The 24,641-nt window shown below is 54.2% G+C and overlaps 2 protein-coding genes across 4 annotated transcripts in view; both read left to right on the forward strand.

Moving 5' to 3' along the window:
* Positions 1 to 4,273: 4,273 nt before the first annotated feature.
* LOC309438139 (interferon-induced very large GTPase 1-like) lies at positions 4,274 to 16,857 on the forward strand. 2 transcript variants are annotated; one of them, XM_082049097.1, is made up of 3 exons: positions 4,274 to 4,313; positions 7,357 to 7,554; positions 8,732 to 16,857. In XM_082049097.1, exon 3 carries the CDS (start codon positions 8,734 to 8,736, stop codon positions 16,012 to 16,014), a length of 7,281 nt encoding a protein of 2,426 aa, XP_081905223.1. In that variant the 5' UTR covers positions 4,274 to 4,313; positions 7,357 to 7,554; positions 8,732 to 8,733; the 3' UTR covers positions 16,015 to 16,857. The 2 variants fall into 2 exon arrangements, with proteins under 2 accessions (XP_081905223.1, XP_081905224.1); XM_082049098.1 differs by lacking the exon at positions 7,357 to 7,554 and having other exon boundaries at positions 4,300 to 4,313.
* A 4,794-nt stretch (positions 16,858 to 21,651) lies between these two features.
* The window catches only part of SELENOI (selenoprotein I), a gene marked incomplete at its 3' end in the record, with an annotated part of 33,293 nt that continues 30,303 nt past the window's right edge, over positions 21,652 to 24,641 (forward strand). For both annotated transcript variants that reach the window (XM_082047974.1, XM_082047975.1), the window contains exon 1: positions 21,652 to 21,779. In XM_082047974.1, coding sequence (XP_081904100.1) covers positions 21,732 to 21,779 — 48 coding nt within the window. In that variant the 5' untranslated portion in view covers positions 21,652 to 21,731. The remainder of the gene's footprint in view (positions 21,780 to 24,641) is intronic.

A 24,641-nucleotide genomic window follows, 5' to 3' on the forward strand; every position in this document is an offset into this window, starting at 1 on the left:
ACTCCTCCTGCTTATTCCCCACGCTGTGCATTGGTGTGCAGGCATTTCAGAGAGCGAGCCCAGCACATCGATTTCACCCAGGGGTGTGGGAGGCCCCCCAGTCTTCATCAGTTCTAGAGTGCTGCCCCACTGATGCAAGCCCAGCTACAACTCTGTTAATTGTGGATGGGGAAGGCTGTGGGTCTACAACCGTAACCTTGGGGACAGACAAACAGCAGTTTGTCCTCTGCTCTCCCTGGCTGCTGCTCCTTGCACAGACTCTGGGCTGGTTCAGAATATCACGGTGATTTTTTTTCCTGGCTGGTGCTTGGCTCAGCTGTCACTGTGTTTCCCAGAAATCACAGCCCTTCTTGGAGAGGGCTCAGGCAGCCCACGGAACTGAAACTGCTCCTCCTACTTGGTGGAATTGCACAAGGGGAGCCCTATCAAGACCCCGAGGTGGGACGAAGAGACATGCTCCTCCATGAAAGGCTCATGTCCTTTTAGGCAAAAGCCCTCATTTCTCTCATCTCAGGTGAAGAGTTTATCCTCCAAACCCTTCCTGAGGACAGAGGGTGCTGAGAGGTGCCTCTTTGGCAGGAACCCTGCAGGAACCAGCCAGGCGGGGGTTCCCAGTGCTCCCAGAGCCCCTGGGACCGGTACCTGCAGGTCTGGAGCATCTCTTGTGGGGCAGCAGGAGGATGCAGCCCCATGGACTGGTGGGGTGGATGCAGCACCCATGGAGGGGTGGAGAGCAGCCCCAGGAGAAGGACTTGGGGTGCTGGGTGAGAGATTGGCCATGGCCCGGCCATGTGTGCTGGCAGCCCAGAAACCACCCGTGTCCTGGGCTGCGTCCCCAGCCCCGTGAGCAGCAGGTTTGGGGGGGATTCTGCCCCTCTGCTCCTGTAGTGACCGGACAAGGGCTGATGGTTTTAAACTGAAGGAGGGAGATTCAGGCCAGACACGATGCAGAAATTGTTTGTGCTGAGGGTGGTGAGAGCCTGGCCCAGGTTGGCCAGAGAGGTGGTGGCTGAACCATCCCTGGAGACATCCCAGGCCAGGCTGGACGGGGCTCTGAGCAGCCTGAGCTGGTGCAGATGTCCCTGCTCATGGCAGGGGGGGCACTGGATGGGCTTTAACAGTCCCTTCCCACCCAAACCATCTTGTGATTCTACGATTTGCATGTCTCGGTGCCTCTGCATATGCATCTCTATACATGCACATTCTTGCCTGTGTACATATGCATGTGTATGTGTACACTTGTGCATGCACGTGCCTATGTGTGTGCAAGTGTGTGCATCATGTACATGTGCATATGTGTGTGCATATGCTTGTACGTGCATATGTGTGTGCACATGCTTGTGTGTGCATATATGTGTGCATATGCTTGTATGTGCATATGTGTATTCCTATCCTGTGTGTCTGTATGTGTGTGTGCAGGTGTGTGCAGGGAGGTCCCACAGCTGTGCGGGTGCTGAGCAGAGCAGGGCAACCCCCTCCCCAGCACATCACCCTCACTCTTCTGCCCCAGAAGGAGAGGTAGATTTTTGGAAGGAGCCTTGCACCATGGCTGGGTATCTCAGATCCTGGGTGCCAGCACCATCTACACCTGTTTCCCATGCTGGAAAACACAGTGGGAGCCACAGCCGGCAGCACCGCCGAGCCGAGGGACAGGACACCCACCAGCACTTCTTCGTCCCCACAGCCACCGAACCTGTCCAGGAAGATCAGGTTGGTACGACAGCACTGGGGCTTGGCAAAGCCACCCTGGCTGCTGTCTCTCATCGTATTATCCACCAAGGTGCTCAAAAATTGCTTATCTGACAATTTGCTTGGGGGTGTCCCACTGTGGAAGCTGTGCAGGGGGTGCTGTGCTTCCCGTCCTCCCTCTGTTTGCTGTGCTCCAGCCTGGGGGCTTTCCCTGTCCCGCATGAGCTCTCGGGGATGATGGCAAATGGTTCTGGAGATTGCCTCGGATGTCCCTGGCTTGTTCCAGGGACCTTGTTAATTTGAGTGTGGGGTCGAGTAGCCCTTCCCTTCCCTTCCCTTCCCTTCCCTTCCCTTCCCTTCCCTTCCCTTCCCTTCCCTTCCCTTCCCTTCCCTTCCCTTCCCTTCCCTTCCCTTCCCTTCCCTTCCCTTCCCTTCCCTTCCCTTCCCTTCCCTTCCCTTCCCTTCCCTTCCCTTCCCTTCCCTTCCCTTCCCTTCCCTTCCCTTCCCTTCCCTTCCCTTCCCTTCCCTTCCCTTCCCTTCCCTTCCCTTCCCTTCCCACCATCCCCGGCTCTATCTCCGTACCTGGTCTATAGGTCTGGCTACCCTGTGCTCTTCCCCTTCAGAGGCAGGAGGAGGCACTGACAGAGATGCCCCAAGCTCTGCTGCCTCGGGGTGTTGATAGGGCTCCCATTGTGCAATTCCACCAAACAGGGACCAGGCTCGACCTCCCCTGAGCCCGAGAAAAGACTGACACACATTTGCACCCAAAGCCCCCTCGTGATGTTAATGACACCCCATCCCTGTGAATTGTGGACGGGGAAGGCCGTGGGTCTGCAGATGTGACCTTGGGGACAGACAAACAGCAGTTTGTCCTCTGCTCTCCCTGGCTGCTGCTCCTTGCACAGACTCTGGGCAGGTTCGAAGGTCATGGTGATTTTCTCTCCTGGCTGGTGCTTGGGTCAGCTGTCACTGTGTTTCCCAGAAATCACAGCCCTTCTTGGAGAGGGCTCGGAACTGAAACCTCTCCTCAGGCTGACGTGCTTCCAGGCAAACCCCCTCAATTCTGTCTTTTCCGCTCAAGAGTTTATACTTCCATGGTGTGACCTGAGCTAGCAATATAACCATGACAGCTGCCCACTCACTCCCCACCCCCCTCCAAACAGGGGAGGGAATCAAAAGCGAAGGAGAAACTTGGACCGAGATCAACAGAGTTTAATAAAATAACAAAATAACACTAATATACCACCACCACTAATGTATAAGTTGGAGATAGAATATAGAAGAAATTAAATGCAATTCCTCACGAACTCCATCCACACCGAGCAGCCAGTCCCAGGGAGCAGCATCCAGGACCCGAACAGCTGAGAGCTAAGAGAGTAAAAGGCAGAAGCCCCAGATTCCTCTGCAGAATGGCGGGATGGCGAAAGGTCGAAAGCCCTCAACAGAATTCCCCAGAACAGGTCTTCATCCTGGCTCTGAAAATCCCCAAATAACGAAAAACCCAACCAAACAGAACAGAACAAAACCCCACAACAAAACAAGCCGGCTGATCCCAACTCTGCTTAAATAGGAATCGTGACGCTGATGGCATGGAGCATTCTTATAAAGCAGTCTGGATGTCAGTCAAGGTCTGCCCCGTCTCTGCCCCCCTTCCCAGTCACCTCGCGCCTGTGGGCAGATGTGTTCTCAAATTAAATCCAAACAGCTACCATGGTGGCTCCGAAAAGGAAAGGTTCCTAACTTCAAGAAGGAAAATGAAGTCATTTTCAGTCAAAACAGCACAATCCTTCAAATTGCTCCTGAGGATGGAGGGTGCTGAGAGGTGTGTCTATGGCAGGAACCCTGCAGAAACCTGTGGGGCTGGAGCATCTCTTGTGGGGCAGCAGGAGGATGCAGCCCCATGGACTGGTACACTGGAGGGCTGGAGAGCAGCCCCAGGAGAAGGACTTGGGGTGCTGGGTGAGAGATCGGCCATGACCCGGCCATGTGCGCTGGCAGCCCAGAAACCACCCGTGTCCTGGGCTGCGTCCCCAGCCCCGTGAGCAGCGGTTTGGGCGATTCTGCCCCTCTGCTCCTGTAGTGACAGGACAAGGGCTGATGGTTTTAAACTAATGGAGGGAGATTCAGGCCGGACATGATGCAGAAATTGTTTGTGCTGAGGGTGGTGAGAGCCTGGCCCAGGTTGGCCAGAGAGGTGGTGGCTGAACCATCCCTGGAGACATCCCAGGCCAGGCTGGACGGGGCTCTGAGCAACCTGAGCTGGTGCAGATGTCCCTGCTCATGGCAGGGGGAATGGGCTTTAATGGTCCCTTCAACCCAAACCATCCTGTGAGTCGCTGATTTTGGGGTACAAGGAGCAGGTTGGGGATGTTCCCAGCCAACATCCCCAAGTGCTCACCAGCCCCTGCTGCCTTTCACCCCAGTCCCAAGCAGCAGCTTTGCCAGGTTTCACTTCATTAATCTGCTACAGGCAATGGTGTGATTTCCAGGAAGGCTGGAGCTCTCTTTGCTGCCTCGATAAATAAGGAAACCACAGCCCGTCCTGGGGAGCGGGGACTATAAAAGAGGAGAGTTTGGGGAGGACTGGGATCAGCCTGGGAGCTGCCGAGCACCCGAGGGAGACGGTAGGACCTCGGGGATGAGCTGTGGGAGGGGGAGCCGGGGATCAGCACAGAGCAGTGATCTCATTTGTCTTCTGCTCTGTATTTCACATGTTTTCCTGTCGATGGAGAGATGCCAGGGAAGGAAAAAAGGGGGTTTTGGGCAGGAGGCGGGTGGTGTGTGGTGTGAGTGTGTCTGGAGGAAGCAGCCTTTGCTCGCCAGCCCGTTTGCGGAGCTGTGGGCACCAGTGTGTGCCGGGGCTGAGCTGGGAGGGTGCGCTGGCCTGAAGCCCAGCCGTGCCGGGGGCCGGGAGCCGTGCACGCTCCTGCACCCTGATGCCATTTGCTTCCCCGCTCTGGAGACAGGGACGGGGCTGGGCTGTGTGCGAGCGAGACTCAGGGCCAAGGGCAGGTGGGACGGCAGCCCGTGGACTCGGGAGCTGAACGGATAATTTGGGGAACATCGTGGGTAAAAAGCTCTTCCGTGGCGTGCTCTCTGTCAGCGTTCCGGGGTGCAGAAGCAATGGGTGCTGGGGAGCCGTCCTGGGGCTGGCAGCGCGGGCAGCTTGGGTGGTGTCTCTGTCTGCTGTGCCGCTCGTTAGAGAGCGTGGCAGCGCTGGGGTAACAAGCAGCATTGTGCTGAGGGGGAGGAAGGGGGGATGCTGGTGGCTGCGGCGTTTCCCTTCCCAAGCAGCCGTCCCGCGCGCTGGGGCTCTGCTTCCCAGGGAGCGGCTGGACGCCTGCCCGACCATGGGCAGTGGGGAGCAAACACCCTCCTTGGCTTTGCGAGCGAGCGCAGCCTCTGCCGCTTCCTCAGCTCTCCTTGTTGTGACCAGGAGTGGTTCTTGCTTTTGCTTTTCCACTTCTCTCCCCTGTCCCATTGGCAGGAGTGCACGAGCTGCTTGTGGGACCTTAGTCACTGGTGGGGACCAACCCACCATGGGGTTTCTCCCCCTCTCTTTGGGGGGTGGAGCTTCCCCCACAGCAGCAGATGCAGGATGTGGCCAGTGGTGGGATGGGGCACGTGCTGCCATATTGTCAGTGCTGTTCCCCCAGACTTTTCCTGGGCAACCTGAGCCTGAGTGGACAGCACAGACATTAACTGGACAGCCTGAGTCCTCCTGCCTGGAGCTGGTGTCCATCTCTGCTCTCACACATCAGCCAGCTCTGCATCCTTCAGCCTGCTCTGCATCCTTCCACACCTCCTTCTTTGCGTCAGCACTGGTGTGGCCAGCAGGCCCAGGGCAGTGACTGTCCCTGTGCTGGGACCTAGGGAGGCCAAACCCTGAATCCGGTGGTCAGTTTTGGGTCACTCACACCAGGAAAGGCCTTGAGGTGCTGGAGCGAGTGGAGAGAAGGGACCGGAGCTGGTGAGGGGCTGGAGCACAAGTGTGATGGGAGCGGCTGAGGGACCTGGGGGGTTCAGCTGGAGAACAGGAGCTGAGGGGAGACCTTCTGATCTCTGAACTGCCTGAAAGGAGCTTGGAGCCAGGGGGGTCGGGCTCTGCTCCCCAGGAACAAGCGCCAGGAGCAGAGGAAACGGCCTCAAGTTGCACCAGGGGAGGCTGAGGTTGGATGTGGGGAACAATTTCTTCCCCAAAGGGCTGTGGGGCATTGGAACAGGCTGCCCAGGGCAGTACTGGAGTCACCATCCCTGGAGGGGTTGAACACACGTGGAGATAAGTTTCTTAGGGGCATGGGTTAGTGGTTGACTTGGCAGTGTGAGGTTAATGGTTGGACTTGGTGATCTTGAGGGTCTTTTCCAACCAAAAGGATTCTGTGTTTTTCCCCTTGGGAAAGCCGATGTGGGCCCTGCTCCCTCCCTTGCGGGTGGCTGCTCTGTGGTGCACAGGCGTTCGGCCGTATTCCTGAGTCACTCCTGAGCACCTTTTGCTGTGTGCAGAAGAGACTCTGCATCAGCAGATTCGTACTTTGCCTCTGTCCCTGTGCTGATGTATACAATGGGTATGCGGGTTTAGGATGCTGCAGTTTAAGCCCACAGGCAGCTCAACACCACACGGCTGTTCCCTTGCTCTCCTTCTGCATGAGGTGGGGAGAGAATTGGGGACAAAAGGGTAAACCTCATGGATTTAGATAAAGACAGTTTAATACCACAGAAAGGAGAAGAAAGTAATGATGATGATAATAATAATAATATAGAATGTACAGATCAAGTGATGCACAATGCAATCACTCACCACCCACTGAGTGATGCCCAGCCTGTCCCTGAGAAATGACCCCACCAGCTTTCTCCTAGGTTACGTGCTGAGCCTGAAGTTACATGGTTTGGAATATCCCTTGGGTCAGTTGGGGTCAGCTGGGGTCAGCTGTCCCAGCCGTGTCCCCTCCCAGCTTCTTGTGTACCTGTTTGCTGGTAGGGTGGTGTGAGGAGCAGGAAAGGCCTTGACTCTGTGTGAGTCCTGCACAGCAGAGACTAAAACATGCCGGTGTTATCAAGATTATTGTCATCCTAAATCCAAACCACAGCACTACACCAGCTGCTAGGACAAAAATGAACTCTGTCCTAGCAAAAACCAGCACAAGGTCCCATGTGAAACCCTCATCTGGAAAACACCCCAAGAAGGCTCTGATGAGTCTTTGTTGGCTGAGAATCATCACTGGTGGAGAAGGGGTGACCACCACTCCTCCCTGGAGTGAATTGTCCCCGTGGATGGGTTGCCATTGCTAAAGAAATGCTCTTGACCTCAGGTTTCCCATAGCAGAGTCTCAGTTGTCTGTTCTTAAAAAAGTAATTTAATCAAAAGGTAATAAAATAAAGAATAAATGGAACAGTACAGCAAAGAAACAATCTGGACTGGTTTCCTCTCTATCTGCAGGTCCTGGCCTTCACAGTCCCATCACCAAGTGACCAGGTCATGACAGGTTCATGATATGCGGCCTGGAATTCCAGCAAGCCTGGCCAATTATGTTCAGTTTGTGTACTCGTGCTAAAGACATTACTCAAACAAAAGAACAGAGCTAAAAGAATCAAATACAATTTAGGAGTTAGTTTGGTCAACCTTGTCCTGCAACAGCCACTTCCTGACTGTCTGGTCTTCTTCTTTAGGATTTTGGACCTTTCCTTCCCGCTGTTTTTCCTCCTGAGCTCTTGAGATGGTCCCCATCTTCTTCTGAAGACCCCGGCCTTGTCCCCCAGGCCGGCCAGGTGACGGTGCGCTGTCCCAGCTGAGCGGGGGACCTTGGCTGCCTGTGTCCGCTGGAAAGTCAAGTGTCTGACCAAACGGCGTGTCTGCTGGGAGGTGAGGTGAGTCAGACCCACATCCTTTGACTTATTTCCTAAGTCTTCAATGGCTTTTAAGGAAAAGCTGGCACTAAGGGCTCCCTCTGAAAGGGTCCCAAGCCCCCTGGATCAATACCAGTGTTGGAAGGGCTTAGTAAGAGTCTCGTGTTGTCGGTGGGACAAGAGCTGAATGCATGGAAAGGTTTTGTGCACAGAAGGAATCTCTTCAGCATCCAACTGAATTGAGGCAGAGAAAATTAGCAGCTTTGTATTATAATGCAAAAAAAACAGGTGTAAAGATACATGTACGGTGAGAGCATCAGCTGCATTGAAGTTACCAGGAAACAACCTTTTGAATGCATATGGGAAAATAAGTGAAGGGGAGACAAGAAACAAATCCAGAGAGGGACACAAAGGGGATAGACGGGGGTCCCGCACACGAGGCCAAAGATCCAAAGTCTCCCGTCACTGATGAGGGGCCAACAGGATGCTCCAGCCACAGCTCTGGACAGGGACAAGTTGGATTTTTCCCAACCGCCGGGGTGAGAACGATGTGTGTCCTGAGAACCCGCTCCTGGGGAACGGGCGTGAGTGAGGTGAGTGAGGGGCTCCGCGCCGGCAGCGGGAACGGGACCGCAGGGCACAGCCCGTGTGCCCGGAGCCGGGTGTTCGGGGCAGCGTGTCCTGCGAGTGAGGGGTGCCCGTGGGACGGGTGTGTGAGCGTGTGGCTCTGCTGGCGAGCTGCAAGCTGGGCCAGCCAGCCAGGAGGAGACCCGTGGGGCTGGTGAGAGGGTGCGGGATGCAGGGCCAGGGGTGCACAGAGGGGCTGTGCTGGTGTTGGGGGCTCCAGGGAAGCTCCAGCTGTCTGGACGCATGTATTCATGAGTCCTGCTGGGGACATGCGGGAGCTTTTGAAGGCAGCACCTTGACCATGGCTCATTGTGTGGCCAAGTCTGTGTGTGCGTGTGTTGTCTCTGGGATACACAATCAGCTCCATTCTGGGTTGAACGTGCAAAGGGGAAAGCAGCAGGAAGGTCCATGGCCTGGGATGGGGACCCCCAGGTCTTGGGCTGCCCCCGGCTGGGCCCCAGCAGCTGGGTAGCAGGAATCCCCTGGGCCTGCAGCTGCTGGAGAGCCCTCTTGTAAGAGGCCAAGGCCTCTGTAACATACCTTAAAGACAGACTGTTTTCCTCTTCCACAGCCATGGCTTCACAGGAGGACACACAAAAAGATGAGGAAAAGGCACGTCTTGCTAACAAACTGCTGGCAGAAGCATGTGAGAAGGAAGGACTGGATGCTGGATACTGGCTGCCCAAACTGTCGGAGCTACTGGGAGTGAACTCCAGAGAAGCCCTGAAACATCTGCAATATGAAGACTACCTGAAGCTGGAGTGCGCAGTACGGCAACCATGGGAAGCAAGGGCGCTCCAAAAACTCCTGGAACTAACAGACAAAAAAGCAGCCTCTGGGAAGATGGCAAAGGAGAGACAAGAAGCGGCCAAGCTGCTCCTGAAGGAGCTGAAGGAAATGCACGACAGCCGCAGCCACAGCAAGGACGCTGTAAGACAGAAAGAGGAGGCTCTGTGGAAAGCCATGGGGATTCCCAAAGAGTCCTGGGCCCCACCAGAGAACTCAATGATGGAGGTGCTGGGGAACATCCATAAGCAGCTGGAGCAGCAGGAGTCGCCAGTGGGCAGGGCTGAGAACGTCTCGGACGCGGAGGTCCTGATGCGGGCGTCGGGGGGACTGGCCCTGCAGGGCATTTACAAAACCAGCAGAACTGCAGATGTGCTGGCAAAGCGAGAGCAGCTCATCAGGGTTCCCAGTGGGTTCAAGCTGGCAGGTCCGGAGCAAGGGTCGCTGTTTGATAGGAAGGAGTTCTCCTCCTCTGCAGCAGAAGCCACTTTCACCAAGTCCATGGAGCAGCTGGGGTTCAGCATCAGCGTTTCTGCCAAAGCCGGATTCTGGGGGTTTAATGTTGAAATGGGTATAGATTACAGGAATTCCTCGCAGTCGCAGGACACCCGTCGGTCCTGCTCTGAGCAGAGCTACATTTGCACCACCAAGTACCTGTACATCCCTCTGGCCTCCTGCTACTTCCAAAAGCATCAGCTTCACCTCTCGGATGCGGCCCTGCAGGAGCTGCAACACATCGAGCATCTTTTGAGCATCACGGATGAAGCGGACAGGCCCGACATGCTGAAGAGCAGGTGTGGGAGCTTCTTTGAGAGGTTTGGGTCCCACGTAAACCAGGGTCCCCTCCACTTTGGGGGGATATTCTGGTGGAAAGCATCTACGGAAGGATTCAGAGCTGAGCATCGGGAAGAGATGAAGCGACAAGTATCTGAAGCACTGGACTCCTATATTAGGGCGAGTTACGGCCTCTTTGGTGGCAGCGTTGACTTTTCGAAATCCAGCTCACAGGCTTCTTTCCAGGGAACAGAAAGAAAAAATGTCCACACGAATGTTCATCTCTCTGCGACCAACACAGGGGGACCATCAGAGATGGATTCTCTTCCTCAGTGGAAAGCGGGGCTTGAAAGTAATAACAGAACGTGGTCTGTTATCGACCGAGGCTTTCAGCTCATCCCAGTGTGGGATATAATCCTGTCCAATCACAGCAGTGATTTTAAGTCCAGCTATCAAGTGAGCAGCAGCCTCAGGGCCGCGTACGAAGCGCTAACGAACCTCCGTGTCGGCACCATGTTTGGGGAGGAACTGGCCAGTGCGGTGGAAGAGGCCAAAGCTTTCATGGAGGGCGTGGAGGCCTGGGAGGTGCCGGGGGATGAAAGCAAACTGCTCACGCTGGTAGATTTCAAACAGAGTCTGAATGAGAAAACCAAAAGCCACAGTGTCTGGATCAACGTGTGCCTGTCGGACAAAGCGCTGCAGGAGTTCCTGCTGAATACTGTTCGGTTTTACCAGAAGTCACCTCCAGAAAACACCATCTACATCAAGTCCCTGTTGAGGTGCCTCCTGGATCCTCACAGCTATTCTGTCAAGGACTTCCCCAACTCTTCCCTCATTATGCAATGGATCTTCCATACTGAGCACCCGCTTCCTGAAACTGCCCGTGTGTCTGAGCCTGAAGATCTCACCAAGACACTGCTGCAAATGAAGGACTACATCCAGGAAGTCACCTACACGCCACACACCTCTGCTTCTGCCATTCATGAAGCAAAGATAAAAGCCACCGTGACTGCGAGCCTGGCTGTTCGTTCCTTACTCCAGTTTCTCCAGGACAGGGCACAGAAAGACATGGAACTGTTGGTGCACGTCATTACAACCAGCACAGGATACCAGGTGGAAAGGGGCACTTTTCAGCGCCTCCTTGGATATCCAGAACTGAACTTCATGATAAATGAAATGGAAAAGGGACAGAAAGAGTATCTGAGTCTGAAGGAACGAGATGTGTACAGAGCTCAGGCCTTCCTGCTGCTGATGGGCCTGACTGTAACACCCAACTACAAAGGGGTGTCCCCTGAGGAGAAGACTGAGCGTCTAGTTTTCATGGAAGATCACATGAAAACCTTATGGAGCACAGAGATAAAAACTCTCCTTGAAAAGCACAGTTCATTGACAGACTGGGAGGTGCTGGAACGGGACTTGTGTTCCTTCATCGACGGGCGCGTGGAAGACACATGTGACGATCTCAAGAAACACAATATAACCAAAGACATGGAAGACACTTTTCAAAGAGTAGAGCCTTCCAGGCAGTCCAAATCCAAATCAGACAGCAGCAAATCCAAAGCAAATCAAGCCATTGCAAACAAAGAGTTCCTCCACTTACTTAAGCGCCTGGGACTAGAAAGTCAGTATCCAAGAAAGATGGGGACAGAAGATTTCCACGTCATATACAAGACATCTTTACATGACAGCCAGCCCAGCAAGGACAGTGAACTACCCTTTTACTTCTTACAAAAGCTATTAACCGTGGATTATCGGGTGAGATACCTGACTTGCAAGGACGAGAGCGACCCAGGACTCACATCTGTGCCAGAACCCACAGAGCAAGAGCATGAACCCTCAGATTCCTTTGATGACTTTTTCATGGATTTGGAGAGAGAAGCCCCTGAATGTGCCAGCAGGGAGAGTCACGTGCACCCCATGGACCTCCAGATGGCAATTTTCCATTGCGCTGATGATTTCATGAGACAGTACATTGCAACAAAGCTTGCCTTCTGCCAGTTTGCACTGCCCCTCCTGGTCCCACACCCCTGCACTTCACACATAGAGTTCCCCCTCTGGTCCCTCAGCCAAATCAAAAGGAGCTGGAAAGAAGTCAAGAAGTCAGGAAAGCAGGTCCAAAGTAACAGTTACAATAACAAACTCATGTATCAGGCCAAGACCCCCATCGTGTCCTTCCTGCGGATCGGCAGTTCTCCCTTTTCCAAGTCCAAGATCCTGAATTTGTTGCTGACCGAACAAAAACTTAACCCTTTTTTCAACCGAGATTGCAAAGGCAGCACCAGAGAGTGTTTGCTGATGAAGGGTGTTGTGGAGATCTCCTGGTACTGTCCCCGGGGCAGTGACGATGACAGCTTTGACTGCTGTGTTGCTTTCTGTAACCTGCACGGAGACGCAAGGGATCATGAACAACAGCTACAGTTTTTACAGGAGATATCCGCTGTGACCGTGGCTCTCGTATCCGAGACTGATCAGAGTGACAAGAAAGGGATGACAATTTTACGTGAGCTGTGGCAGTCGCAAAGGCCTTTGGTTTGTCTTTTCACCGAAAAGGAGAGCATTGCAGCTGGCCGATCCAGGCAAAACATAAGAATTGGTCTCAAGAACAGAAACGAAGCAGAATTAACGGGCGAGCTGACAAAAACAATCAGCGGTCTCCTGGCAGGGTCTAACACGCTTTTCAGCCTCGACGCCTGCCTGGACAAAGCTCGCAAGCTGGGGTTCTTAGTCGATGAAGATACAGAGGCGTGTGTGGCAGCCAAAGAAGAGGCAACGGCGCTGGTGAAGCTTCTGAAGAAAGAACCGTTGTCTGAGATCAAGTCCCGGCTACTGCCTCTTCAAGGCAAACTGTGGTACCAGTGGTGCAAAAGTGACAAAGAACTCACTCGCTTGCAGGAAAAGCGGAACAAGAGCATAGAGCATCATCGGAGTGAAGTCCAGTCAAAGAAGCGGGCAATAAGAAGAGAGCAACTAGAGAAAGCATTCCCCCTCAACCCTCTGATGAAATCAGTCCTTGTCTTTCTCCACTCCCAGCCAGCAGATACCAAGAAATACTTCCTGCAGTGGATGAAAGTCTTTATGGATGACCTGTCCTCTGATAGCCTTGGTGACCTGAAGAGACAATACCACCAGTTATGGTCTCGAGTCCTGGCGATAAAGAAGAGCAATGAAAAAAATGATCTGAAACAACAGTTGCAGAGAGAGTTAGAGGCCCTCTCAAATAAAATGGACGAGTCATCAATTGGCCTTGAGCATATTTTGAGAGAGGTCGGGCAGATTTATGAAGCTCTGGAATCAATGAACTCAAAGGAAGAATATGTTGTCAAACTACCTGAAATTGCAGCTGATCTGATGGTTTCCGGGTATCCCATCGAGCTGATGGATGGTGATGCTTCTTACGTACCATTACGATGGGTCGGAGCAATCTTTGACAGATTAATTGAGAAGCTGGGGGACAAACGAGTATTTGTTCTGTCAGTGCTTGGCATCCAGAGCACAGGGAAGTCAACCCTGTTGAATGCCATGTTTGGTCTTCAGTTCAACGTCAGTGCAGGGAGATGCACCCGGGGAGCGTTTATGCAGCTAATTAAAGTGGACAAGAAGCTGCAACAGGATCTGGGCTTTGATTACATGCTGGTTGTTGACACAGAGGGACTCCGCGCCATAGAGGTGGCCAATAAACACTCCATCAATCACGACAACGAGCTGGCCACCTTTGTCATTGGCATTGGCAACATGACTCTGATCAATATCTTTGGAGAAAATCCTTCTGAAATGCAAGATGTCCTTCAGATTGCTGTGCAGGCTTTTCTGAGGATGAAGCGAGTAAAACTTTCTCCAGGCTGCCTGTTTGTGCACCAGAATGTTGCAGAAACAACTGCCAGGGAGCAGAACATGGAAGGACAAAGACGTCTGCAGGAAAAGCTGGATGAGATGACCCAGACAGCTGCCCAGCAGGAATTCTGTGATGTCTCCTCCTTCAGCGATGTCATCCGCTTTGACGTGAACACCCACATCCATTACTTTGCTCACCTGTGGGAAGGAAACCCCCCAATGGCACGACCCAATCCCACCTACAGCCAGAACGTCCAGGAACTAAAGAGCAAACTCCTCCGAGCAGCCAAGAAGGAGGCACAAGGCAGCATTTTGAGGCTCTCGGGCTTGAAGGTTCGAATCAGTGACCTCTGGAATGCTTTGCTGAATGAAAACTTTGTTTTCAGCTTCAAGAATTCAGTGGAGATTGCTGCCTACAGGAAACTGGAAACCGCATTCAGTCAGTGGTCCTGGCAGCTGAGGAGCCACTTCTTAGACCTGCAAATGAAGCTGGACAATAAAATTCGGAACGGGGACTTGCAGGAGGTCAGCAGAGAACAACTTGAAAATCAAGTGCAAGAGACGAGTGAGGCCATTAGTGAAGACATGGAAAAGTTTTTCAGGGAAGACAGAGACTGTGAGATACTGGTCCAGTGGAAAGGCAACACGGAACTGAAGCTGAAAGACCTAAAAGAATCTCTTCTTCTTGAGACTAGAAAGAAGTGTGAGAACCTTATAGAACTAAAGAAGAACCAGTGTAAACTGGAGGAACGGAGGTCAGAATACGAAAACGAGCTCCTGGCAAGGAGCAGGGCTTTGGCTCTGCGTCTGAAAGGCCAGAGCCTGAGCGAGAGGGAGCTGAGAGACAACTTCATGTCTCTATGGGCACAGTGGATTGCTGAAGTCTCCTCTGCTGCTCCCCCTCCAGAACAGGTTGATATCGATGTGCAAATAGAAAATGTCTTCCTAGATCGCTTTAAGGAGTCTCGCTTACATGAACGAATCAGGACATTTCCCAGACATCCAGAGTTTTCTGTTGACTTGAAGAAACATGTCGCTAAGAAAACAAAATGGCTAGGACTCAAGACTGAGAGTTTGGATAATGCTGATAAGGACAGCATACACCGCATTACAGACAACATCATAGCCAATGTGTGGGCAAACATTGATAAGAAGGAAAAGGAGAAAAGGGATTACAGTCCAAGCTTTATTCATGAAATTCTAAATGAAGTAGAGAAAGGTATGAATTCTGTCCCTAACAATGCAAAATACACTTTTAATACAGATTACAGAATAGATTTATCACTGTATCTGTGCCGAATGGCAGCAGGAAGGTTTAAAGCCATGCGTGAAGCGTTCCAAAGAGCAAATGATCCAGTCGTCTACCTGGAGAGCAAGAAAGAAGATTTCTTCACATGTTTCCAGATTTCCTGCCAAGGAGCCACTTCTGTCACTACATTTGCTGTTTTCCTGTGTGAAAAGATCGGCCCAGCTCTTCGCCAGGCGGTCTATGAGAGGACAGCTCTGGCCATAGCTCGAGACATGAAGGGCAAAATCCCAGACTTCAATGGCAATAGATCCTCTCTGGAAGTCTGCATACTGAGATACCTGGCAGAAGAAGAAAAGTTTGAGAATTTCAAGGAGTACCTTTATTTCCCAAGAGACTTTTTCCAGAGTTACATCAAGACACGTGTTGAGACCTACTGCTTAGACAAGAACAGGAGGCTGGAGAGGTTCTTAGATGACTCCCTTACTCACTGCTATGAGAGCATCCAGTCGGCTGTTTCTGCATCAACCAACGTTGTCAAAGACAGAAAAGACAGAAAAGACCAAATCTCTCTCTGGCTGGATGAATTTTGCAGGGCACTTGGAGAGGTGCTGAGCTTGCCCAGAAAGGACCTGAAGGGCATTGAGCATCAGGAGGTAACAGACATGGAGTTCCTGAACAATGCCATGGCACAAGCACTGGCTCCTCTGAAAGATCAGCTCAGGGAGGAGTTTGCTGGAGCTGATATGAGCCGGTTTGAAAGGCCGCCCCACACGATCCTGGCTGAGCAGTTTTCAGGGTGCTGGGAGCAGTGTCCCTTCTGTGGGGCGGTTTGCACAAACACCATGCCGAATCACGATGGAGACCATCGCGTTGTCTACCATCGTACAGAAGGTTTGACGGGATGGAAGTGGATTAATACAGACAATCTGGTTATTGATATTTGTTCTAGTAGTGTTGCAAGTGACGATATATTCTGGATTGGTGAAGACACATGGTTCCCCTACAAGAGATACCGGGATGCAGGACCTCCTTATTCCTCTTGGAGCATTCCTCCCGATCCATCCATGCTGGCGTACTGGAAATGGTTTGTGTGTCGTTTCAGGACACAGATAGAAGAACGACACAATAGGAAATTTCATGGCAAAGGAGAAATCCCTGAGTCGTGGCACAGAATTACAAAGCAGGACGTGCTTGAGGAACTGGAGAAGCTTTAGGTCAAGTCAACATGAAGAACCGCAACTGCTTTGCATTTTAGATGACCGTAGTACAAGTCTGTCCACAAAATATTGTTATAATGACTATGATCTCAAGCCACATTAAGAGAACTATAACTAGCTGCTCACAAAATGGGTGAAATGAGGTGTGCTACTCCTGCCATTGCTCAGAAGTTCCCTTGCTTCAAAATAAGTTCAGAGTCCTCTTCCCTTCTTGCCATGAGCATTTACCTCCGCTGTGCATTAGAGCAAAAAAGAAAAACCTTCCTGCAGCGAGCGGTCCTATGGCCAAGATTAAGACCAAGAGCCAGGTGAAGAGGAAAGGCAGCATTAGAAAGTACCGGTTTTATCAGCGGCTGCGAGACAATAAGTGACACGGCAAAGCAATAGTTTTCCTGCAGTGAGTACTTGTCACACTCAAAGAAAGGGCTGTGGGACAGAATCACTGAGCTGAGCCGTTCCCACGCAGGTGCCTGCACCTGGGGAGCTTTCCTGCAGCTCTCGGCCGGGACAGCAACTGCTCTTGCCGTTGCTTCGCTGTTGAGCAAAAGCCTTTGGATGACCAATGTGGAGAATTACGTTCCTCCGCATGTTCCCCGGCAGCCGTCGGCCGTGTGTGACGTCAGTGTTTGTGCGGCCAGGACAGGCTGGTGGCCACGGAGCCGTGGTCTGGAGAACGTGTGACCAGCTGGGCCGGCACCCGTGGGCTGGTCGGAGGCTTTTGCTGCACAGTTCCTGCAACGCCGCTGGAAACCCAAGGCCCGAGCCCTCCTGGAGACTTGCCCAAAGCCGTGGGTCAGGATAATCCCCCACAGTCTTTGCTAATAAAGTGGTTGAGCTGGACAGGGCTGGTCTCTGTATCTTTATTTTCAGGTGAGCCCCAGCTGTGCGTGACTTCAGCGTCTGGGCTGTGAAGACAGGCGGGTGGCAGCTGGGCCATGGTCTGTGGAAAGGTGTGTGGAAGGAGTGTCTGCTCCTTTCAGGGTGTCTGCTCAAGGACCCTCTTGAGCGTCTCAAGGGATAATAAGAAGGGGAGGAAGCCACAGAGCAGAACAGGGAGTTAGACAGATGTGCCCCGCAAATGAGAAGGGAGGCGGTGGTGGGAACCCAGCCTGGTCAGTCCCACTGATGGTGGCTGGGAGGCTGAGAAGGTTTATTCCAGCGAGGTTATCTGAGCGGGGAGCTGGTCAGCTGGGGAACGGAGGGAAAAAAGGGGAAGCAACCCCCAATATCCCGACAAAGCCTCCATGGAGACACCGGCAGGAAACAAAGCTCGTGTTGGGAGTGTGAGCTGCAGGGGCTGGGGGCCAGTGACTGGTGAGGCCTGTGGGGTGTGAGTGGATTTGGGGCAGCTACTGGTATTGCAGGGAGAACACAGGCAGAACGGGGAGATGTTGTCTGTGCCGTGTTCAGAGCTGATGCTGCAAGACCAACCCCTGCTCCCCAGTTTGCAAACACCCACGACACAAAAACCATGACACAAATATTAATGCAGAAGTAGCTCTACACTTTGGTATTATCCAGGTGGGTTCAGTCACATGTCTGCACAAGGAAGGAACCTGGGGATGGGGAAGAGTTTGAAGAGATAGAGAGAAAATAAAGATGACTTTCAAGGCCACCACCACTTCTGCCCCTTCGAGGACACATTGCCTGTCCCTCCAGGGGCTGGTGACAGCAAAATGTCAAGTCAAAAACATGGAGCTGCTGGAGAGGGGTCAGAGGAGCCCCAGAAATGACCCGAGGCTGGAACAGCTCTGCTGGGGGACAGGCTGAGAGGGTTGGGGTGTTCAGCTGGAGAAGAGAAACTCCGGGGAGACCTTAGTGCGGCCTTTCAGTGCTTAAAAGGGGCCAATAAGAAAGATGGGGACAGACTTTTGAGCAGGGCCTGTTGTGACAGGACAAGGGCTGATGGTTTTAAACTAAAGGAGGGAGATTCAGGCCAGACCTGGGGAAGAAATTTTTTGTGCTGAGGGTGGTGAGAGCCTGGCCCAGGTTGGCCAGAGAGGTGGTGGCTGAACCATCCCTGGAGACATCCCAGGCCAGGCTGGACGGGGCTCTGAGCAGCCTGAGCTGGTGCAGATGTCCCTGCTCATGGCAGGGGGACTGGATGGGCTTTAATGGTCCCTTCAACCCAAACCATCTGTGATTCTGTGATTTGATGTGCAAGGAGAGGCAGAGAGCTGTGTTATTCACGCTCAAGAGGAAAAGGCAAAGGGGAATCTTCTCATTGTCTACAGCTACCTAAGGGGAGGTAGCAGAGAAGAGAGGATCGAGCGGATGTAGAGATGTGAGACGCTGGAGGATGCACCTGAGGTGCCTGGTGACAGGAGCAGCTATGGGCACAGGTTAGAGCATGGGCAGATCAAGCCAGATATAAGGAAAATATATTAAGGTATTTTATCTGAAGCCCTGTGAGGATGACTGGAGGTTTGTTTGGGTTTTTTTTCCTCCTGGATTTTACACCCTGTGAAGCCTTGGCCATATCACTCTAGAGGGCACCCACGTATTTCTGCTGGCGCCGGCTCCGGCTGCTCCCCCGCCAGATCAGCCCCCGGACATTCTCAGCCCATTTCACATCCAGTGTCATCATCCTCATCATTTGTCGGGCATTGGAATGGGCTGCCCAGGGCAGTGCTGGAGTCACCATCCCTGGAGGGCTGGACAGACAGACATGAGGTTCTCAGGACATGGGGCAGGGACAGGGCTGGGGGAATGGTTGGACTCAATGAGCTTGAGGGGCTTTTCCAACCAAAATGATTCTGTGATTCTGTGATCCCAGGTCAGTGTCATGCTCAGAGCTCGAGGCAAGAGGGAATTGCTACTCTATGCCCCCACTGAGTTTTACTTTCATTTCATTCTTGCTAAAAATTATTTATCACTATCTTTCCATCCCCAACATACCCATGGTGGTTTCAGTGCTGGAGAGAAATATCCAGCCACTTAATGCACATTTCAGCAGGGCTGTGTCTCCTTCTGCCCACCTTTGTGCCCCAGAGATGCTGCTGAGCTCCTTCACACGCTCCAGCGTCTGCAGCATCTGCCCTGATGTTCACAGGAGGTTTTGGGGTTACTCAGCCCACGTGCACATTGGGTGATGCTGGGGGAGCTTAAATGGATCCTTTCAACATCATTTCATCACCCGCAGCCCAGGCTGCGCGCACAGGGCTCTGTGGTGTTTAAGTGGACACATTCCCTTTGCCACAGGCAGACTGGTAGCAAAGACCAGAGCAGGAGAAGCAAAGAGCAATGGTTCCTATCTACCACGGCCACAGCATTGCTCTGTCCTGGTTTGCAGCTCCGCTCACGGGCTGCAGGGCTGGGGGTGCAACAGAAGGGTTTCATTTTGGGCGATAACAGATGTTCTGGTGAGACATCTGTGAGGATGAGCTGTCCTGACACTGGTGGCTTAGGGAGGACATCTCTGAGGTCTCAGGGCCCTGCTGCAGGCGTTAGGACGGAAGGCGGGAAGCTCTGCCATCGGGTGTGCTGAGCACAGCCAGGGGTAGAGCAGACGAAACCCACACGTGAGGTGCACGAGCGGCTGGGTGAGATGACTCCAGAAGTACCCAGCAGCGTCACTCTCTGATGTCTGTTTTCCATAAATGGCTACGTGAACACTAACAAAAGGGCACATTTTTCCTTTTGGTTTTAATGACCTCCTGCCCTCTCCAAACCTCACATTTTGCAGGTACCAGGTCAGCAGAAGACTGGACCCACCGGCTCAGAGGAGAGGAGCCCCAGCACTGCCCATGCCCAGCCTGGCTGTGCGGAGGCAGGAGGCAGCTGTGGGATGGAATTGGTGCTTCCCCCATCAATTCATGGCCATGGTGACTTGGAGACCTTGTTTATCTGAGATGGTTTGGGTGGCCGGTGGGCACCCTGGGGTGGCAGCTGGACCTTTGGCCAGCTCACATGTCTGGTTGCTAAAGTCAAGGCTTTTCAGCAGCCACTTTGGTATAATATTCCCGTTGCAGCCCTCAGCTCTCCTTGGCCACACTGATGCTGGGAAAGGTCCCAGGGAGCAGCAGAGCCTGTGGTGTGTCCCACAGGTACAAAGAGAGGAGAAGGTGGGACATGGAGCCCATGGGATGCTGCTCCAGTTTTTATGAGAGCTTTGAAATGTAGAAACATCCAGGATTGCAAACACGCAGCCAGGAGGATACTTGCTTTAAAAACCAACAAACCAACCAACCAACCAACCAACCAACCAACCAACCAACCAACCAACCAACTAACCAGCCAGCCAACCAACCAGCCAACCAACCAATCAACCAACCAGCCAACCAGCCAACCAACCAACCAGCCAACCAACCAACCAACCAACCAATCAACCAACCCAGAGATTTCTAAATTAGGAAAAAGACTCAAATCCTGGCACGTTGCCCACCTATTTCTTCCCTTTCAGGTTAATCTGGTTTCTTCTGCTCTCATTTTTGTGAGGACAGAAGGTTTGGGTGAAGAAGAGAAGGACGATCAGGTGCGGCGCTGGCTCTCCCCCAGACCTCTCTGGTTTCATCCCACCAGCCCTGGGCACTGGGTGCCACCATGTCCCGGGGACATCGGTACTCACAGGTCAAGTGGATGAGGGCATCTCTCCTTTTCCTTCATGGGCAGCACAAAGTAGGGAACAGGGTACAGCGTCCCGCTCTTGTCCCGGTAAAACTCACGGTGCTGCTGGACCAGCTGCAGACAAAGGCAAATGTCCAGATGCACACACCTGCACACGCAAATGCCCAGGAACACGTATGTGCACACACAAGCATATGCACACATATGTGCACACACATATGCACAGGTGTATGTGTGCACACACACATAACGGAATGAGGAATCACAGCATAGTTTGGGTGGGAAGGGACTGTTAAATCTCAGTCAGTGCCAGCCCTGCCATGAGCAGGGACATCTGCACCAGCTCAGGCTGCTCAGAGCCCCGTCCAGCCTGGCCTGGGATGTCTCCAGGGATGGTTCAGCCACCACCTCTCTGGCCAACCTGGGCCAGGCTCTCACCACCCTCAGAACAAACGATTTCTGCATCATGGGCCCCTCAGTTCAGGAAGGACTGGGAACTGCTGGACACAGTCCAGCGCAGCCACTAAGATGCTGAAGGGAGTGGAGCATCATGTCCAGCCTGAATCTCCCTGCTTTGTTCAAAACCATTATCATTGGTGGCTCATTTCCAATGTCTCAGCCCAGCACCCCAAGTCCTTCTCCTGGGGCTGCTCCCCATCCCTGCATCCCCAGCCTGGACCGACACCGGGGTTGCCCCCACCCAGGTGCAGGACCTTGCCCTTGGCCTTGTTGACCCTCATGATGTTCACATGGCCCCACTGCTCCAGCTTGTCCAGGTCCCTCTGGGTGGATCCCGTCCCTCAGCTGTGTCCCCTGCACCACTCAGCTTGGTGGCACCTGCATATTTGCTGAGGCTGCTCTCGATTACACTGTCTGTGCTACTGGTGAAGATGTTAAACAGTGCAGGTCCCAGCACAGACCCCCGAGGGTCACCGCTTGTCACCCGTGGCCACCGAGCCCGTTGCCCTCCCGCCCCGCAGGGGGCGCCCTCCCGCTGCCGGCCACTCGTCGCTCCCCGGCGGCGCGGTGGGCGGGGCGCGGTGACGTCACGGCCACGCCGGGTGGGCCGATGCGGCGGCGGGAGGCGGTTCCGGCGCGGCCTCGGGCGGCGGCACCGGCGGCACCGGCAGCAGCGGCACCGGGCGGCCATGGAGTACGTGACCGCCGAGCAGCTGGCCGGCTTCAGCAAGTACAAGGTACCGGCGCGCCGGGCGGGTCGGGCACTGCCGGGGGCCGAGCCCTGAGGCCCGGAGCTCGGGGGGCGCCTCGGGGCCTGGCGCCGGGCGGGGGGTCTGAGGGGCCGGGGCGCTCGGGGGCCCCGTTTGGCAGGAGGTGCACGGGGGAAGGCGGGGCTGCAGTGAGGCCGGAGCCGGGGGACGCTGGGGGCAGACATGCTGGAGCCCCGTGCCGGAGCGAGGAGGCTGCTGAGGCCCTGTCCCCATGGAGGGGCAGCCGTGGGGCCGCTCCGTGGGGCCCGGGAGGCGTTGCCGTGTGGGGAGGGGTGGTTGTATGAAGAGTGGGACCCCCCCGTGCCCCCCGCGGCTGCGGGTCCCCCCTCACCCCACGCGTGGGTCCCTGGGTGGGCTGGTTCAACACAGTGTCATAAAATGATTTTTCCTTCCTCCCCCTCGTTCCTCCCCCAGGTGTTTCCCGGTGGGGGTGCTGGGGGAGGACCCGTGCAGGTGTGACCGTGGGAGATGTGGGACCCCCCTCCTCACAGGAGGGACCAGGGGGCTGCCGTGCGCCCCGCAGCAAGTCAGGGGGTGTCCTCCTGCAAACTGGGCACCCCAGCAGGGACGGGGACACTGCGTGTGACGCTGCGGGTGCAGCATCCAGCGTGACACGGTGTGAGCGTGTCCATGTGTCAGGTGGGCGCCCCAGGCTGTTCCCCCCCAGTTGTGGGGTCCGGCATGGGGACAGCAGAGCGAGCGGCCGTGACAGCGTCATCGCCTGCCAGCTGGGCACCCCCAGCCATGCTCCTGGGGCGGGGACGCACCTTTGTATCCTACAGTGTTACTGACGGGGCTGGGATCACATTCAATGCGTGTTCACCCCCCTGGGCTGTCCCTGTGAGTGGGGGACATTGCTGGGTGCCACGTGTCCCCCCACCCCGTCCTGGGCTGGCAGCAACATGGTCAAGAGAGGTGACCGTGGCTTGTCACCGCAGGCAGCGAGGACAATGCCTTCCCAGCCTGTGCTGTGGCTGCTCCTGCTGCGAAGGGGCCGTGGAGGAGGGAGCTCTGGATGCGTGCAGGTCCGTGTTGTGGAGGGATCACGGTCAGCCCAGAGACGCCCTCACGTTTAGCTCAGGACCATGTTGCTCCTGCCCTGTGGCTGCTCCACACACAGTCAGACGTGCCAGACCTCGTCCCTGTTTCCTGCACGTGTGCCAGTTTGTGTCTTGTTCAAAGCCCTGGAAACCTTTGGAGGAAGCTGCTGTAAGTGCCAGCGGACTCTACCGCCACAGTTTAAATCCCTAGGGGATGATTTTGGGCCCAAGTGTGTGGCATCCTTAACACCAGATTGTGTGTTTATGCGGAGGGCAGGGTGTTTGCCATGTTTTTCCTTCTCCCACACCAGCAGTGAAGTTAAAAGGTTTCACTTCATAGTGTTTGCTTTGCTCTTGTTCTAGGACCCGTCACATGGGGCCACGCTGCAGATAACCATCCAGGGTGGCTTGCAGGGTGTCATTTAAGCGCGCAGGACATTTGGGACAAGTCTGATGCGTTCAGGGAGTGCAGCAGGTGACGTGCTGTCCTGTAGGGCTGGGTGAGGCTGTCTGCGCGGCCCTGGGCTCCTCCTGGCGCGGTCTGTGTGGGCAGGGGTGGCTCACGCTCTCCTTTTGCACGCTCAGAGCTGATGAGGTGGAGATAAATGCACTTGGCAGAGCGAGTCCAACCAATGTGACAGGTTGCGTGAGGTTCCCTGTGGAAGGTGGATTGTAATGCAGTGGAAGGTAGCGGTTTTGTGTGGGTGCCGGGCAAAGGTAAGCAGAACGCTCTCAGCTTTGAGCCACACCTCCCCAAGTGACTAATTTCGCTCCTACAAAGACAACGCTTTTGCTTGAAGAGGGAGCCTGTCACACGTTGAGCCTGTTTCCAGTAGCGCCTGGAGGGATTTGTGGCGTTCTGCCTTCCCTCTGGGTACCTGTGCGCTGAGGACGGGCTCTCCGCCCTCTGCAGGTGGTGCTGGCAGTTGAACTTGGGAAGCTCCAGACGACTGGAGCAGCCTTCTCGTTTGTGTAGCAAGCACCAAAGACCTGCTCCCAGGTCATGGTCCCTCTGAGGATGCCCCTGATGGAAATGCCGTCGCAATTAAACCTATGAACAGGACCCCAAATGCAGCCCGGGGTGAGGAGGAGAGTCCCATCTAGCACATAAAGCACGGCATGGGCAGCGCCAGCCGCTCACTGGCACCAGTTGCACACTGTTGTTGTGCTTGCTGGCCTTGGTTTCGGGTGGTGTACGGTTGAGATGTGGCAGCAGGTCTTGGGTGGAGGAATCGCTCCCAGCCTGGCACAGCTGAACCAACACAGGCCAATAAAGCCGCATGCGCCCCGGGGGCAGGAGTTCCAAGAGATTGTGGTTTTCCTGAGTCAATAGGGACTTTGATAAGGGAGGGCAGGTTCACACTTAGCGCTCAAAGAACATCATTTCTGGTGTGTTTGGGTGCTGGTCACCAACAGCATGAACAGCGCTTGGTGGAGATCCCACGAGCTGTGCTGAGAGCAGCAATCAGCGCTGGCACGTGGGGCAGTGACCCCCCAGCCACTCTCTCTACAGGGCTCCCTTCCTACGAGTCTTGTTCACTTGGGGAGCTTTGTTTTTGTTGCTGTTTTAGCCTTGAGAAAGCGGCTGATTCAGGCACAAATCTGTGAGACCAGGTCACAAATTCCAGCATCGCTTTAGGCATTGGGGCCTGTCATGCTCTGCCCTTCCCTTGATGTGCGACTCCAGATCCGTCACCACTCTGTTGGTGAAGAGCCGCTTGACCTTCTGGGTGTGCAACCGACTATTCTTGCCCAAAAAACTTCTGCAATGGCATAAACTGTTGTCCAA

This window comes from Streptopelia decaocto (genome assembly GCF_964273445.1).
Source record: "Streptopelia decaocto genome assembly, chromosome: 3".
NCBI classification, from domain to species: Eukaryota; Metazoa; Chordata; class Aves; order Columbiformes; family Columbidae; genus Streptopelia; species Streptopelia decaocto.

Bases quoted from the DNA above. Each gene is read 5' to 3' on its own strand.
- LOC309438139 (XM_082049097.1), top strand. From the start codon at position 8,734: ATGGCTTCACAGGAGGACACACAAAAAGATGAGGAAAAGGCACGTCTT.